This window comes from Citrus sinensis, chromosome 7 (assembly GCF_022201045.2).
Source record: "Citrus sinensis cultivar Valencia sweet orange chromosome 7, DVS_A1.0, whole genome shotgun sequence".
Taxonomy (NCBI): domain Eukaryota; kingdom Viridiplantae; phylum Streptophyta; class Magnoliopsida; order Sapindales; family Rutaceae; genus Citrus; species Citrus sinensis.
Window position 1 is genome coordinate 26,490,056 of NC_068562.1, and position 14,531 is coordinate 26,504,586.

Below are 14,531 nucleotides of genomic sequence, written 5' to 3' on the forward strand. Positions count from 1 at the left end.
GTCTGATTGGAACCAAACTTGCACATCGGTGGAAGAATTGGAGACGCACATTTGGTCCAGATTTTGATCTAAAAGCCATAAGCTCTATACCAAATAGAATTTGAAGATTGAACGATATTGTTTTTAAGCATGAGTACAATGATACATATACATATTGTGGGGTTTTACAAGATGGAAAGCAAATGAAGTCTGTTGATGCGAGATTCTGGTTGTCCTCGTTCTACGACCAGGGTTTCTGCTCGATCAACTTCACCACGACCAGGATCTCTCCTCGTAAAGCTTTTTCTCCAGAGGTTCCTGCGCACACAGACAGGTCAGAGTACGCTGGTTGTTTTTCCGGCGCAAATCCTCCGACGCTCAAGTCAGATATGAAGGTTCGGGGAATGCTTGCCACAAATCTTATGGCTGTTAGGTTGTTTTCTCTCTTTTAGAATCAAAATTCCTAACCCTTTTACTTCGTTGGCTACCTTTTTATAGGCTTCCTCTGAATCCCAGTTTTCCGCAGTCTACGTCTGTTATCCTCCCACCTCTCGAACGTGGATTCTCCATTTCCGTAGTCGTGGGTGGTTGCGTGGCCTTCGTGCCTAGATTCACGGGCTGGAGAGCATGCCTCGCCAACTGTCGTTGACCGGGTCTCCTCGAATCAACCTTTAGCAAGAATACAGCAGGAATGGCTTTATGCTTCTTACAGGAAATTGGCCTCGCGAATGACGTGCTCGTGGATGAGCAGGATATTCCTGCCCCTGTTTCCCTGCTACCTGGCTCTTACAGGACACACCTGCTCGCAGACTTCTGCCATAAAAAATCTGCTCATCACGTCTGGTCTCGTCGGAGTATTTCCCTCAAACACCGGTCCCCCAGTTTCTGGTGTTGGGTAATGTAATGGACCAGCAGTAGAAACTTAGCGGTTCTTGGTCGCGTGGGACTGGAAGAGGCCTCGAGGAGGAGCTGACCAGGGTCAAGGAGGATCTTCAAAGGCAGAAGGCTATGTATGAGGCTCAGCTCGAATCTCTCCGTGATTCCCACCGGGTTCGGGTCGAGAACTTAGAGAAGGAGGCTGACAACTAGTACGACCAGGGACTTCGGCATTCCTATCGTTGCATCATGGCCGTCCTCGGGAAGCAACACCCTGATCTGAAGATGGATGACCTTGCAGCTGGTGTTGCTCAACATATGGACAAGGAGGCGGCCAAGGAAGACGCTGAAGGGGTAGAGCCGATCGTGATTGAGGAGGAAAACTCTCCTCCTCGTGCAGTACTTGCTGATGTTGGCGAGGCGAGCACCCCTCCCCCGGACGCAACTGGTGATACCCCCCTGCACCTGAGGAGGTCCAGCCAACCGATGCTGCTCGGCTTACTAATCCACCATCTTCTTGATACATTTCTTGTATTGTAATGAACAATGTTTGTGAAGATTATCTCCTCTGTTAATTATTAACAAATTAATAAAGATGTTTTTTATTACTTTCTTGTGTTGTAATCATGAGTTATTTTTCGTTTGAGAATCTGCTCGTCTTTGTCTGGTCGAGCAGGTTCTGGCTTAGCACATGGTTTTGCCACATGCCTTTGAAAATTTTTCAATGCTTGGGATTCTGCTCGCCTTCGCGTGGTCGAGCAGATCCTGGCATGCTTGGCTTCGTGTCTCGCCATAAGACAGGCTTTGAGACTTGGTGAGCCTTTGCATGCCTTGGGAATTTTTTCGAATGCTTTGGACTCTGCTCGCCTTCTCGTGGTCGAGCAGATCCTGGCACGCTTGGCTTCTGGTCTCGCCATAAACAGGCTTTTAGACTTGACGAGCCTTTGCGTGCCTTTGATTCTTCAAGGATTAGGATTCTGCTCGCCTTCTCGTGGTTGAACAGATCCTGGCACGCTTGGCTTCTGTCTCGCCATAAAACAGGCTTTGAGACTTGATGAGCCTTTGCATGCCTTAGTAAATTCTTCAATGCTTGGGGATTCTGCTCGCCTTCACGTGGTCAAGCAGATCCTGGCACGCTTGGCTTCTTTCTCGCCATAAAACAGGCTTTGAGACTTGACGAGCCTTTGCATGCCTTAGTGACTTCTTCGATGCTTGGGGATTCTGCTCGCCTTCACGTGGTCGAGCAGATCCTGGCATGCTTGGCTTCTGTCTCGCCATAAAACAGGCTTTGAGACTTGGTGAGCCTTTGCATGCCTTCGATTCTTCAAGGATTGGGATTCTGCTCGCCTCCGCGTGGTCGAGCAGATCCTGGCACGCTTGGCTTCTGTCTCGCCATAAAACATGCTTTGAGACTTGATGATCCTTTGCATGCCTTAGTAAATTCTTCAATGCTTGGGGATTCTGCTCGCCTTCACGTGGTCGAGCAGATCCTGGCACGCTTGGCTTCTGTCTCGCCATAAAACAGGCTTTGAGACTTGGTGAGCCTTTGCATACCTTCGATTCTTCAAGGATTGGGATTCTGCTCGCCTTCTCGTGGTCGAGCAGATCCTGGCACGCTTGGCTTCTGTCTCGCCATAAAACAGGCTTTGAGACTTGATGAGCCTTTGCATGCCTTCGATTATTTAAGGATTGGGATTCTGCTCGCCTTCTCGTGGTCGAGCAGATCCTGGCACGCTTGGCTTCTGTCTCGCCATAAAACAGGCTTTGAGACTTGATGAGCCTTTGCATGCCTTAGTAAATTCTTCAATGCTTGGGGATTCTGCTCGCCTTCACGTGGTCGACCAGATCCTGGCATGCTTGGCTTCTGTCTCGCCATAAAACAGGCTTTGAGACTTGGTGAGCCTTTGCATGCCTTAGTGACTTCTTCTATGCTTGGGGATTCTGCTCGCCTTCACGTGGTCGAGCAGATCCTGGCATGCTTGGCTTCTGTCTCGCCATAAAACAAGCTTTGAGACTTGGTGAGCCTTTGCATGCCTTAGAAGATTTATCACAGTTTCAAGTGAATGACATTCCTCGACGTTCCATTAATTGCAGGTTTTGATTTTACATGAACTTGCTTTGACGTAAAACATAAAAATAAAAGATAAAGAGCACGAGCAGAAATTGCTTTAAAATGTGAACAAGTCTTACTGGAAGTATTTTCGGAGGTGTGCTGCATTCCATGGGCGTTTCACCTCGTGGCCGTCCGTGCGAACCAGCTTGTAAGCTCCTGGTCCAACTAGCTGCTTGACTCTATACGGCCCCTCCCAATTCGGACTGAGCACTCCTTGAGTCGAGTCTTTGGTGTTCTGATTCACTTTCCTTAACACCCAATCTCCGACCTTGAACTGACGTATGTTCACCTTCTGGTTATAATAACGAGCAACCCTTTGCTGGTAAATGGCAGATCGACCAGCTGCTTGCTCCCTCTTTTCCGTTAGCAGATCAAGATTCAGACACATCTGCTCATTGTTGTCCTGCTCATTGAAATGATCTGTTCGGTGCGTGGTCGTTCCTATCTCAGCTGGCACGACCGCTTTATGTCCGAAAGCCAGGGCGAACGGTGTCTCCTCAGTTGCTGTTTTGTGGGTTGTTCTGGATGCCCATAGCACACCTGACAGCTCATCAACCCATGCACCCTTTTTTGCTCTAAGCCTGGTTTTCAAAAGCCTCTTGATTGTCTTGTTGGCTGCTTCTACTTGTCCATTCGATTGGGGGTGAGCAGGCGAGCAATACTTCAGCTCTATCCCGAGGTTCTGGCAGAAATCCCTGAAGCTGTGATTATCGAACTGCCTGCCATTATCCGTTACCAGGGCATATGGGATCCCATATCGACATACCAGGTTTCTCCACATAAAGTCTGTTGTTTTCTTCTATGTGATCCTGCTAAGGGCTTCGACCTCAATCCACTTCGTGAAGTAATCTATGGCAACTATTGCATGCGTTGCTGCTCCTCGTCCCTTTAGCAGCGGGCCGATCAGATCAATCCCCCATTGAGCAAATGGCCAAGGGGAGGCCATAGAAGTGAGCTTCTCTGGTGGTTGGTTGGAGAAACTTGCAGAACTCTGGTAGCTTACACAGCTCCTGGCCTTCTCTTGTGCATCCTGGTGCATTGTCGGCCAGAAATATCCCTGCCTTAGAGCCTTGTGGGCCAGGGACCTCCTACCAGAATGATTCCCGCAAATTCCTTCATGTATTTCCCTTAGAACGTAATCTGCGTCGTCCTCATCCAAATACCGAAGGAAAGGTAGTGTATACCCTCGCCGATACAATACCCCGTCAATCATCGTGTATCTCGAGGCCTGGGCTCTAATCTTCCGAGCCCGCAGCTTATCTGGTGGCAATACCCCGTCTCTAAGGTATGAAGTTATCGGGTCCATCCACGTGCATTTTTGTTCTATCTGCAATACCCCCAGATTCTACTCGATGCTCGGGCTGGACTTCACCTCTAGAGAGATCGGCTTTGGCATTTTTGGGTCTGCTACCGCTGCCATCCTGGCCAAAATATCTGCTCGACTATTCTGCTCTCTGGGGATTTGTATCACCTCCACTGCTTCAAATTTCCCCATCATCCGTCTGACTATCTTCAAATACTGTTCCATCTTCTCCTCTCTTGGTTGAAATCTTTCACTGATATGATTCGCGACCAGCTGGGAATCAGTTCTGATCTTCACCTTATCTGCTCTCACGGCCTTAGCCAACTCCAATCCTGCTATCAAGGCTTCATACTCTGCCTGGTTATTGGTGGCTGCGAATTCTAACTTTACAGCATAAGAGATCTCCTCTCCCTCAGGGCCTTCCAATACAATCCCTGCTCCTGAACCCTGCTCCCCTAACGACCCATCCACAGACATCTGCCATACTTGAGCTTCGCCACTATCTGTAACTACATCTTGCTGGTCTAAACACACTTCAGTTTCTGTGAATTCTGCTACGAAGTCGGCCATTGCCTGAGCCTTTATCGTTGCTCGGGGTTTGTAGTCTATGTTGAACTCGCTCAGCTCTATAGCCCACTTGACGAGCCGACCAGAAGCATCTGGCTTGTGCAGAGTTTGACGCAATGGCTGGTTTGTTATTACCGAGACTGGGAATGCTTGAAAATATGGCCTCAACTTCCGAGCCGCAACTACAAGGGCAAGTGCCCATTTCTCCAACGGTGGGTATCTGGTCTCAGCGTCGAGCAGGGCCTTGCTGGTGTAGTATATCGGATACTGAACTCCTTCTTCCTCTCTCACCAGAATAGAACTGGCGGCTCGATCCGATATCGCCAAATACAGATATAACTTGTCCCCATCCCTTGGTGTGGACAGCAGTGGAGCTTGCTGCAAGTACTGCTTCAAGTTCTGGAAGGCTTCCTCGCATTCTGGTGTCCATTCTATTTTCTTCCCCCTCCCTATCACTTGAAAGAATGGCTGACACTTATCTATAGCCTTGGATATGAATCTATTCAACGCCGCCAACCTCCCCGTGAGGCTCTGCATTTCCTTCAGGTTACGAGGAGACCTCATCTGCACAATCGCCTGGATTTTCTCGGGATTTGCTTCAATCCCTCTATGGCTCACCATGAATCCAAGGAATTTCCCTGACTCGACCCCAAAAGCGCACTTCTCCGGGTTGAGCTTCATCTTATACTTCCTCAAAAGTCCGAAGGTCTCCTCGAGGTGTCTGACATGTTCCTTCGGGATTTTGGATTTGGTGATCATGTCATCCACGTACACCTCCATGGTTTTCCCGATCAATGGCTTAAAGACTTTGTTCACCAGCCTCGGATAGGTGGCCCCAGCATTTTTGAGACTAAATGGCATTACCCTGTAACAGAACAAACCCTGGTTAGTGATGAAAACCGTGCTCTCCTCATCCTGCTCGTACATGGGGATTTGGTTGTATCTCGAGAACGCGTCCATGAAACTGAGCAGACCGTGTCCAGCCGTTGAATCTACTAGCTTATCGATCTTTGGTAAAGGGAAGCTGTCTTTTGGGCACGCCTTGTTAAGGTCTGTGAAGTCCACACACATCCTCCACTTGCCATTTGCTTTCTTTACCAACACCACATTCGATATCCATTCAGGGTAATTGACTTCCCGAATGAACCCTGCTCTCAAGAGCTTCTCCACCTCGCCATTTATGGCCTCATACCTCTCCTGGTTGAAGCACTCCTCTTCTGCCGTACTTCCCGAGCACCTTTCTTTATTGCCAACTTATGACATGCTACCTCAGGGTCAATCCCTGGCATGTCTTCGTGTATCCAAGCAAACACATCTGCATGAGCCTGTAAGCATTTCACCAACTCCTGCTTTTGCTCTCCCTTAAGAGTCTCGACCTGATTCTGATCGTCTTTCCCGGATTCTCTGGTCACAGGCTTACTGTTTCCAGATCCTCTACAGGTTCTTGTCTGCCGTTCTTGTTTTCCACTCGGGTATCGAGGGATGTTATCTGCATTGTTTCCCTTGCTGCCGAGGAGTAGCAGCTTCTTGCGATCCTCTGGTCTCCTCGTACTACTCCAACTATCTCATTCACCCGGTACTTCAGAGCCAGATAGTGGTTGGACAGCACTACTTTGCTCATCCTTAGAAACGGCCGGCCTAGGATCATCTGATAAGGACCTTCTTCGTCTACCACCACAAAGTCCAGCATCATTGTCCTTTCCGTCGAGAAGCTTCCGATTGTGATCGGCAGCTCGACCATGCCCAGAGGGATCAGTTTTCTTCCTCCAAACCCTTTCAGGGAGGTGTTGGTATATTCCAGCTTCCGGTCTGCTATTCCCATCTCCTCAAGGGTTGACTTAAATAATACGTCAACTGAGCTCCCTGTGTCAACCAATATCCTATCAAACTTCTTGCTAGCAACAGTGGCCTTGATGACCAAAGCATCCTCATGAGGGTATAAAATCCCTTCCTCATCCTCATCTGTCCACATGATTGGCACTTGCCTAACTCTTGCACGTTTGGCTGCTGGGGTGTTGAAGAATACCTCTTTCCTGGTCATGGCGTATCTAGCATAATTCTTCCTCGACCTGTTGGAATCTCCAGCCAATGTTGGGCCCCCGGCTATCACCCTTAGCGTCACGGAATCATTAAGCCTCATATCACCCCCTTGTGCACTACTTCCTCCTGCCTCCATTGCTTTTCAGCTACTTCCCTTCTCTTCTTGCTATCAAAAGAAGCTTTTTGCTCAGCTCCCCACAGACGGTGCCAAAATGTTGATGCGAGATTCTGGTTGTCCTCATTCTACGACCAGTGTTTCTGCTCGATCAACTTCACCACGACCAGGATCTCTCCTCGTAAAGCTTCTTCTCCAGAGGTTCCTGCGCACACAGACAGGTCAGAGTACGCCGGTTGTTTTCCCGGCGCAAACCCTCCGACGCTCAAGTCAAATATGAAGGTTCGGGGAACGCTTGCCACAAATCTTATGGCTGTTAGGTTGTTTTCTCTCTTTTAGAATCAAAATTCCTAACCCTTTTACTTCGTTGGCTACCTTTTTATAGGCTTCCTCTAAATCCCAGTTTTCCGCAGTCTACGTCTGTTATCCTCCCACCTCTCGAACGTGGATTCCCCATTTCCGTAGTCGTGGGTGGTTGCGTGGCCTTCGTGCCTAGATTCTCGGGCTGGAGAGCATGCCTCGCCAACTGTCGTTGACCGGGTCTCCTCGAATCAACCCTTAGCAAGAATACAGCAGGAATGGCTTTATGCTTCTTACAGGAAATTGGCCTCGCGGATGACGTGCTCATGGATGAGCAGGATATTCCTGCCCCTGTTTCCCTGCTACCTGGCTCTTACAGGACACAGCTGCTCGCAGACTTCTGCCACCAAACATCTGCTCATCACGTCTGGTCTCGTCGGAGTATTTCCCTCAAACAAAGTCTAATAAACTGTTTTGATTATGGCCACTGATTCAGGAACTAACCGTTGGAGAGTTAATGATAATCATGCTTGATTTCTGTAGGTGAGTTTTGCATAGTTTGAAATCGATCTTGTGCGAATCCTTTTGCCAAAACTCTGCAAATTACCAATGTTTATAACATTATACAATCAATATTTAATTACATATTATTTATTGTCTAGTAACCACTGATTATAATATTAAAAAAATTTAGTTCATCAATAAATCTAAATCCCAAGAAATCTAATCGAGATTTATCCAATTTTAATCATTCTTGTTAATGGTTATATATAATAGAAACCCAAAATGATCAAAAAAGAAATTACAAATATTATATATGCTCTTATTAATTAAAATTGGATATATCTCAGTGAGTTTTTGCCCAAAAAGATTTAAAAAAAAATCCATGTGAAACCAATTAATTTGTCTTCTTTTTATTCTTTTTCCTTTTTCTTTTAGGCCTTAGTTGCATAATTCTCCAATGGTGATGCTCATTATATCTTCTTAACGAAGCAGTATTTTGTTTACTACTTGCCGTAGTTTGGCATATGCGTAAATGTTTTCGCAAGAAATTATTCAAGGGCTTCCTACTTCCTTTTTCATCAACTTAGGAAATGTTAATTTTGTTTTAACATCATTAGAAATTATTCAGAAAAACTACACAAAAAGAAACAACAGAAGAAGTGTAATTAACAAATAATTCTTTATTCAAAACAAGATAAATAAGTAAATGAACATAGGTCCCGTTTGAGATTGAGGTGCTGTACTTTTTAAGCTACAGCTGCTATAAAAAAAAGCTGTAACTATTAAAGAAACGTTAATAATATGTAGTAAATGTAAATATTAAATAATAATTTTAACAAAATTATTAAAAATATAATAAATTTTTCATTATACAAGTTAAAAATAATATCAATATATCTTACAATTTACAGCAATTAGTGTTTACCAAACACTTTAGTACTGTAGTTTTTAAGTTACAGTTGCTCAATCTCAATCTCAAATGCACTCATAAGCTATGATGCTACGGTTTTGTTCGAATTTGTTCACTTTTTCCTTAGAACAATACAATTATATACATAAGCAAAATTCAAAATACAATATATAGTACACTCCCAAATACTCAACTCAGCTAACAACTAATTATATATTACAACTAAATCAGAAGTAAAAATATATATGCTATAAAAATCATCAAAATATATATGCTATAAAAATCATCTAGGACATAAGTTTGAAGTTTAGCTCAAAGTTTGATAGTGCAGTCAAGCTTCCATCAGAGCAGCTTTTGTAATCGGAACAATTGAATCACGTCCACCATCCATCTGTTCCCAGGCCCTGGACGTCAGTGAAGAGAATTATTTAGCATTTGAGCACCTACAGATTAGCTTCATCATGAGCTAATGGGGAAACAAAGCTTGATGATCTAGTGAATTTGGAGAAGTTTTAAGTCCTAGAAAGAATGATAATTTGAGGAGTATATGTTCAATGGGCTTGACTTTTATATGAGGACATGACATTGAATCTGACTGAGACAAATGTAGAGACAAGCGAGACACACTCCATGGATTGCAAGTCCGGTAAATCGCTAATCCGATTTAAAACAATAAAAATAAAAAGTTATTGCTTTCCTCAGTATTGGAATGTTTCTTGAGAATAATAGGCTGTTTTTTTGCCCTAAGGCACACTTATCTTTACTGATAAGTGTGAAATCTTGTGGAACAAATAACTAGAGTTTCAAAACCATGTCCAGTTTTTTTAATTTTGCCGGGACTTTTATGCATTCTAGAGAAGAAAGAGAAATTTTTCCTTGCAGAAAAATCTGTCAGAATGAGAAAAATTGGAGGAAAAATAGAGCAAGTAAAGAAAAATTTATTTTATTTTTTTTGTTCTTTTGGATTTGGAAATGAATGACACTGCAAATTGAAGTGTTACGAGGCAAATCATGGTTCAATAATTTTATTGATCTTTAACCGTTGAGATATTTGTAATTTCACTTTTTATCAGATCTTTTTAAAAAGATCAAGTATAACTGTATAAGGGACAAAGAAAGAAAAAATAAGTTGAATATTAGGATCCATACAGGACATTGATTAGTCGGCTATATATTGTTTTTCCTTGTTTCAGGTAGCAGTTCCTTTTACTTGTTCACCGTCAATAAAGTTAGCAAATTATAAATCCCAATTAACCTCGAAAGAATAGCACAAAATTGTTAGAGATTATATTTGAGGGAATTGAATTCAATATTGAGTTGAATTTTGTATGATATAGTGATTGATAATTATCGAATAAGAAATTTTATGTAATTAAATCTTAATTCTATACTATTAGAAGATTAAAGAAAAGATCAACACAACATCATAACCCAGTACTAGATCCAAATTCTTATTGAAAATAAATGACATCTTTAATTTATTTATCATCTCCTCCTGGCATAAATAACCATTTAGCCAGTTACACACAGTAGCATTCGACATAAAGATTGCAAGGTTAATTGACGACCACTCTTTTGAATTAAAAACAAGATAAATAACGTCACTTTGCTACTTTTCTATAAGTATGCTAGGGTTAGAGGAAGCATAAGCCATGATGCTAGGGTTTTTTTCAAATTTGTCCATGTCTTCGTCGTACAGTGCCACCCATGCTTCTACTCCTTCACCATCTTTTGTATCTGATAAAAAAGCACCATTAGGTACTGAAATCGACCCATTACTATGCCAAACAGGCTTTCCCCAACCAAAATCAACTTCATAATAACGCAATCCAAACACACTAGTTAAAGTTAACGACCTTGAATCTTCCCATGCTTCATTCATATCCTTCATGAAACCTAAATATTCAATATTATTCATCACATTGCTTACATTTCTCTTTTCTTTGATCACTTCTTTCACTAAACTTGTTACCTCTATGTCGTCATCCTCGGCTAGAGACCATTCTGCCCTTACAAACCGAAAAATGTTACCCATGCATTGTGGAATCATTGGTGGATTCATCTTGCTCCGCAAATTCACAGTATAATACATTGCATGAGAGTACAACTTGTTATTAATTGCCCTCTTTCTTTCTCGAACTATAGCAATGAAAGCACCCCAAATGAGTGATGAAACAACCATGAAACGCGATGCTTGTAACTCATGATCAAAACTGCCCACCATTATTTCTTTGTTCACCTTCTCTTTTAGAGCCACTATCTTCTTGCCATCAAAAAACAATCTTTTGAACACAACTTTAGATGTTGACTGTGGCTTTATATGCTGATCCTTTATTGAACTGTGCGGAGGAAACAAAGAGGTGCAATCTAAAACGACGTTATTGCAAATTTTTTCATTTACTCCACGATTGATCTCAGCCCACAATTTCATGAAGTTGAAGATTGCTGAACCATCTGCCAATCCATGCCATATACAGATACCAACTGCTACGTCACCGGGACTGAAATAATTTACTTGAACAACCAAAAGCTCTCTTTCAGAAGCCTCTAATTTCAATGACTGTGGGCTTGGTGGGATTAATTGTTGCATCACCTCCAAATTCGGTGGTCGAAGAAACTTCGACATATCACAACCAACATGAGCTTCAATAAACGTAACTCCATGATCATTACATTCAACTGAAAAGCTATCTATTAATGAATCTTCCAGGTAACGGGTAGTAGTGTGTTAATGTTTTTGCGAGAGATTGCTTCAGAAAATCAGAAATTTTCCTGAAATCTTGGTGCTCTTTGACTGAGTAGATGAAAGCAAAGGGCACGTACAAATTAGAAAACATTTGATCAAGCATAGAAAGTTTATATGTTCTAAGATGTTTTGGTATTGGAGATGAAGGCTTGATAGCTTCACTGGAAATGATTTGAACATCGTCCATGGCGAAGCTGGCAGTTTTGATACTTCTTCTTGAGATTATGACTTGAAATTTGGAGACAGTTTTGGAAATTGGTTTATTTCGGAAACTGTTTCTCAGAATCATTGCCATCTTTGCTCTTTCAGAAATTCACAAAGTGAATGATTTGTTATACGTGAAATCCATCCACTTATATGAGTAACGCTGCAGATCTTGAAATGTTATTTTAAATGATGTGGCATTCGTGAATTGTGTAATAAGATAATGCAATTAATTCACTTCAATATTGTAAAAAGTTATCAACCACTCCATGAATAAGATATCACATGCCACATTATTTGAGAATATTTTCTCCAATAGTTGGTAGGTGGAATAACTTTGACTTATTTAACCTTCTCGCAACCGTACTTATTTTACTATTTAAGCTTCCGGTAGCTGGACCTGTAAAACCTTGACTTATTTAAGCTTTCAGCAGTTGAGCCTCCAGTAGGCAGACCAAATCGACCTTTTTAGGACTTTTTTATTCCACTAGCTTAGTGATATAATCTTCTTTCTCATTTTTTGACTTTTCACATTTCATGGATACAAAAAACATCTATCATATTAGTAGTTTGAAAACGAAAATAATTCTTATGATTTAAGTCGAAAGATTACATATTTGGGTGACCTTGGGAAAGGTTTTGTATTTAAATTATAATTTGAGTTTTACGCCAGAGTTTAATAATCAATACTGTCAAATTTAAAGGGAAAAAAATCCCTTTTGCCCCTAAGGACTCTAGTAAGTGATTTCAAGAAATTTTCTTTTATTGATCAATAGAGTTCGAATCTTAAGAAAGGAAAGAACTAAAAATTAATTTGCACTTTTAGTAGTGCTATTAATATCCCTTTCATTATCCTTGTAACACAAAATAAGTGGTTTATTGTAGATGAAATCCATCTCAACATATATATATCCAAAAGGATGTTGCATTTATCAATTGTATGGTGGGATAATGAAGTTAATTCATTTCCATATTGTCAAAAGTTTTCAACCACTCATTGAATAATATATCACATGCCATATTATTCGTAATATATTTTTTCCAATAATTGGCAGGTGGATTAAGGGCCATTTGGGAGTGATTTTGAGAGGTTTAAAAGGGATTTTAAAATTTTAAAAGTTAATTTTGGTGTTTAGTTAAACCATTTGGGAGTGCTTTTTGCAAAATCACTCTATTCTATTATAAATTTTTAAAAACTGGGAAGGAGTAGCTTTTTAAATTTTGATTTTGAGAATCGCTTTTATACTATACAATTTCATATATATCCTCAATTTATTGTAAAAATCCAAAATTATCCTTATTAATTAAGAAACAAAATTACTAACCTTAACAGATTATTATTATTATTACTGAACAAAATAAAAATAAATTAATAATATAAAATATTTATTTTAGTTATCAATTATTATATGTACACAATTAAAATATTTTATATACACGTTTATAAATGTATAGATAAATTTTGTTCAACATTATGTCCAATTTAATCATTTATATTCTTACAACATTTCAAAAGTAAAATTTACCAACACATACGATTGCTTTTAAAATTTACAATACTGCTAAAAATGAATTTTATCAAATGTTTAACTGATTCTATTGACATCTAATTATTTTTAAAGCACAACTAACAATAATTATTTTTAAAGTTATAACATTACCAAATTAGCCATAATTTTCACTTATTTAAACTTCTAGCAACTGGACTTATTTTACTATTTAAGCTTCCAAGAGCTAGGCCTTTAAAATTTGGACTTATTTTGACTTAAAGTAGTAATATTTAATCCCCTCGTTATATCACATCAACCCCCACTAATTTCTTATTTGCTAATACCTATTTTATCTTTTTTATGAAATGACTTCAAAGGGTGAGTAGCTTTTAAGTGCACCCACATGATAATTTCTATTAATATCTAGTTTAGCTATTTAATTTCTTTTAATTTTTTTTAAATTATTATCTCTTTTCAAATATTATATACTTTAATTTTATAATCATAGAAGAAATTAATTTATAGTGGTAAATAGAGGATGATGAACAAGTATCAAATCTTTTTTAATGGTTATGGCAACAATGGACAAAACTTTTAAAAAGAAAGAGGGAGATTATAGTGATCAGGAGAGTTTTTTTTTCCTTTAAATAGATTTTATAAGTTTTATATGGTGAGTGCTTGGAAAAAAAGATAAAAAAATCACAATGAGGGTAAATTCAGGATTGGGTGAGGTATGTTGAGAGATAAAGATATGCTAAAATTTTTAATAGTGTTAACTGAAAAGTGGGGTTAGTGAAATATAATAAGGAGTTCAAATATCACTGCTCTTTGACTTATTTAAGTTTTCAGTAGCCGAGCCTCCAGTAGGCATACCAAAGTGACCTTCTTGGAAATTTTTTTTTTTTTATTCTACTAGCTCAATGATATCATTTCCTTTCTCATTTTTTTAATATTGCCACATTTCTATTATAATAAATGGGATACAAAAAAAGTTCTAGCTACCGTGTTAGCTATTTGAATACAAAAATAATTCTTATAAATGATTTAAGTCAAAAAGATCACATTTTTGGGTGACCATGGGAAAACTTTCTTGTTTAAATTATAATTTGAATATTACACCAAAGTTTAATATTCAGTACTGTCAAAATGTTTTTTTTTAAAAAAAAATTCCTTTTGCCTCTAAGGACTCTAGTAAGTGATTTCTATGGAATTTTCATTTATTGATCAATAGAGTTCAAATCTTGATGGGAAATTATCATTACACCATCTTTATTTTGCCTTATATTCATCCAACCATCATAAAATTTTAACATGATCTCTGCACCATCTTTCTTTTCATATTTGTATCAACTAGCCACTTTTGCACTAACACCGTTAAATAATT

The 14,531-nt window shown here is 40.1% G+C and overlaps 1 protein-coding gene across 1 annotated transcript; it reads right to left on the reverse strand.

Annotated features, from left to right (window-relative positions):
* Nucleotides 1-10,316: 10,316 nt before the first annotated feature.
* LOC107175441 (vinorine synthase-like) lies at nucleotides 10,317-11,333 on the reverse strand. The gene has a single exon (XM_015526849.1). The coding sequence runs from the start codon at nucleotides 11,331-11,333 to the stop codon at nucleotides 10,317-10,319; it is 1,017 nt and encodes a 338-aa protein (XP_015382335.1).
* Nucleotides 11,334-14,531: the final 3,198 nt, after the last annotated feature.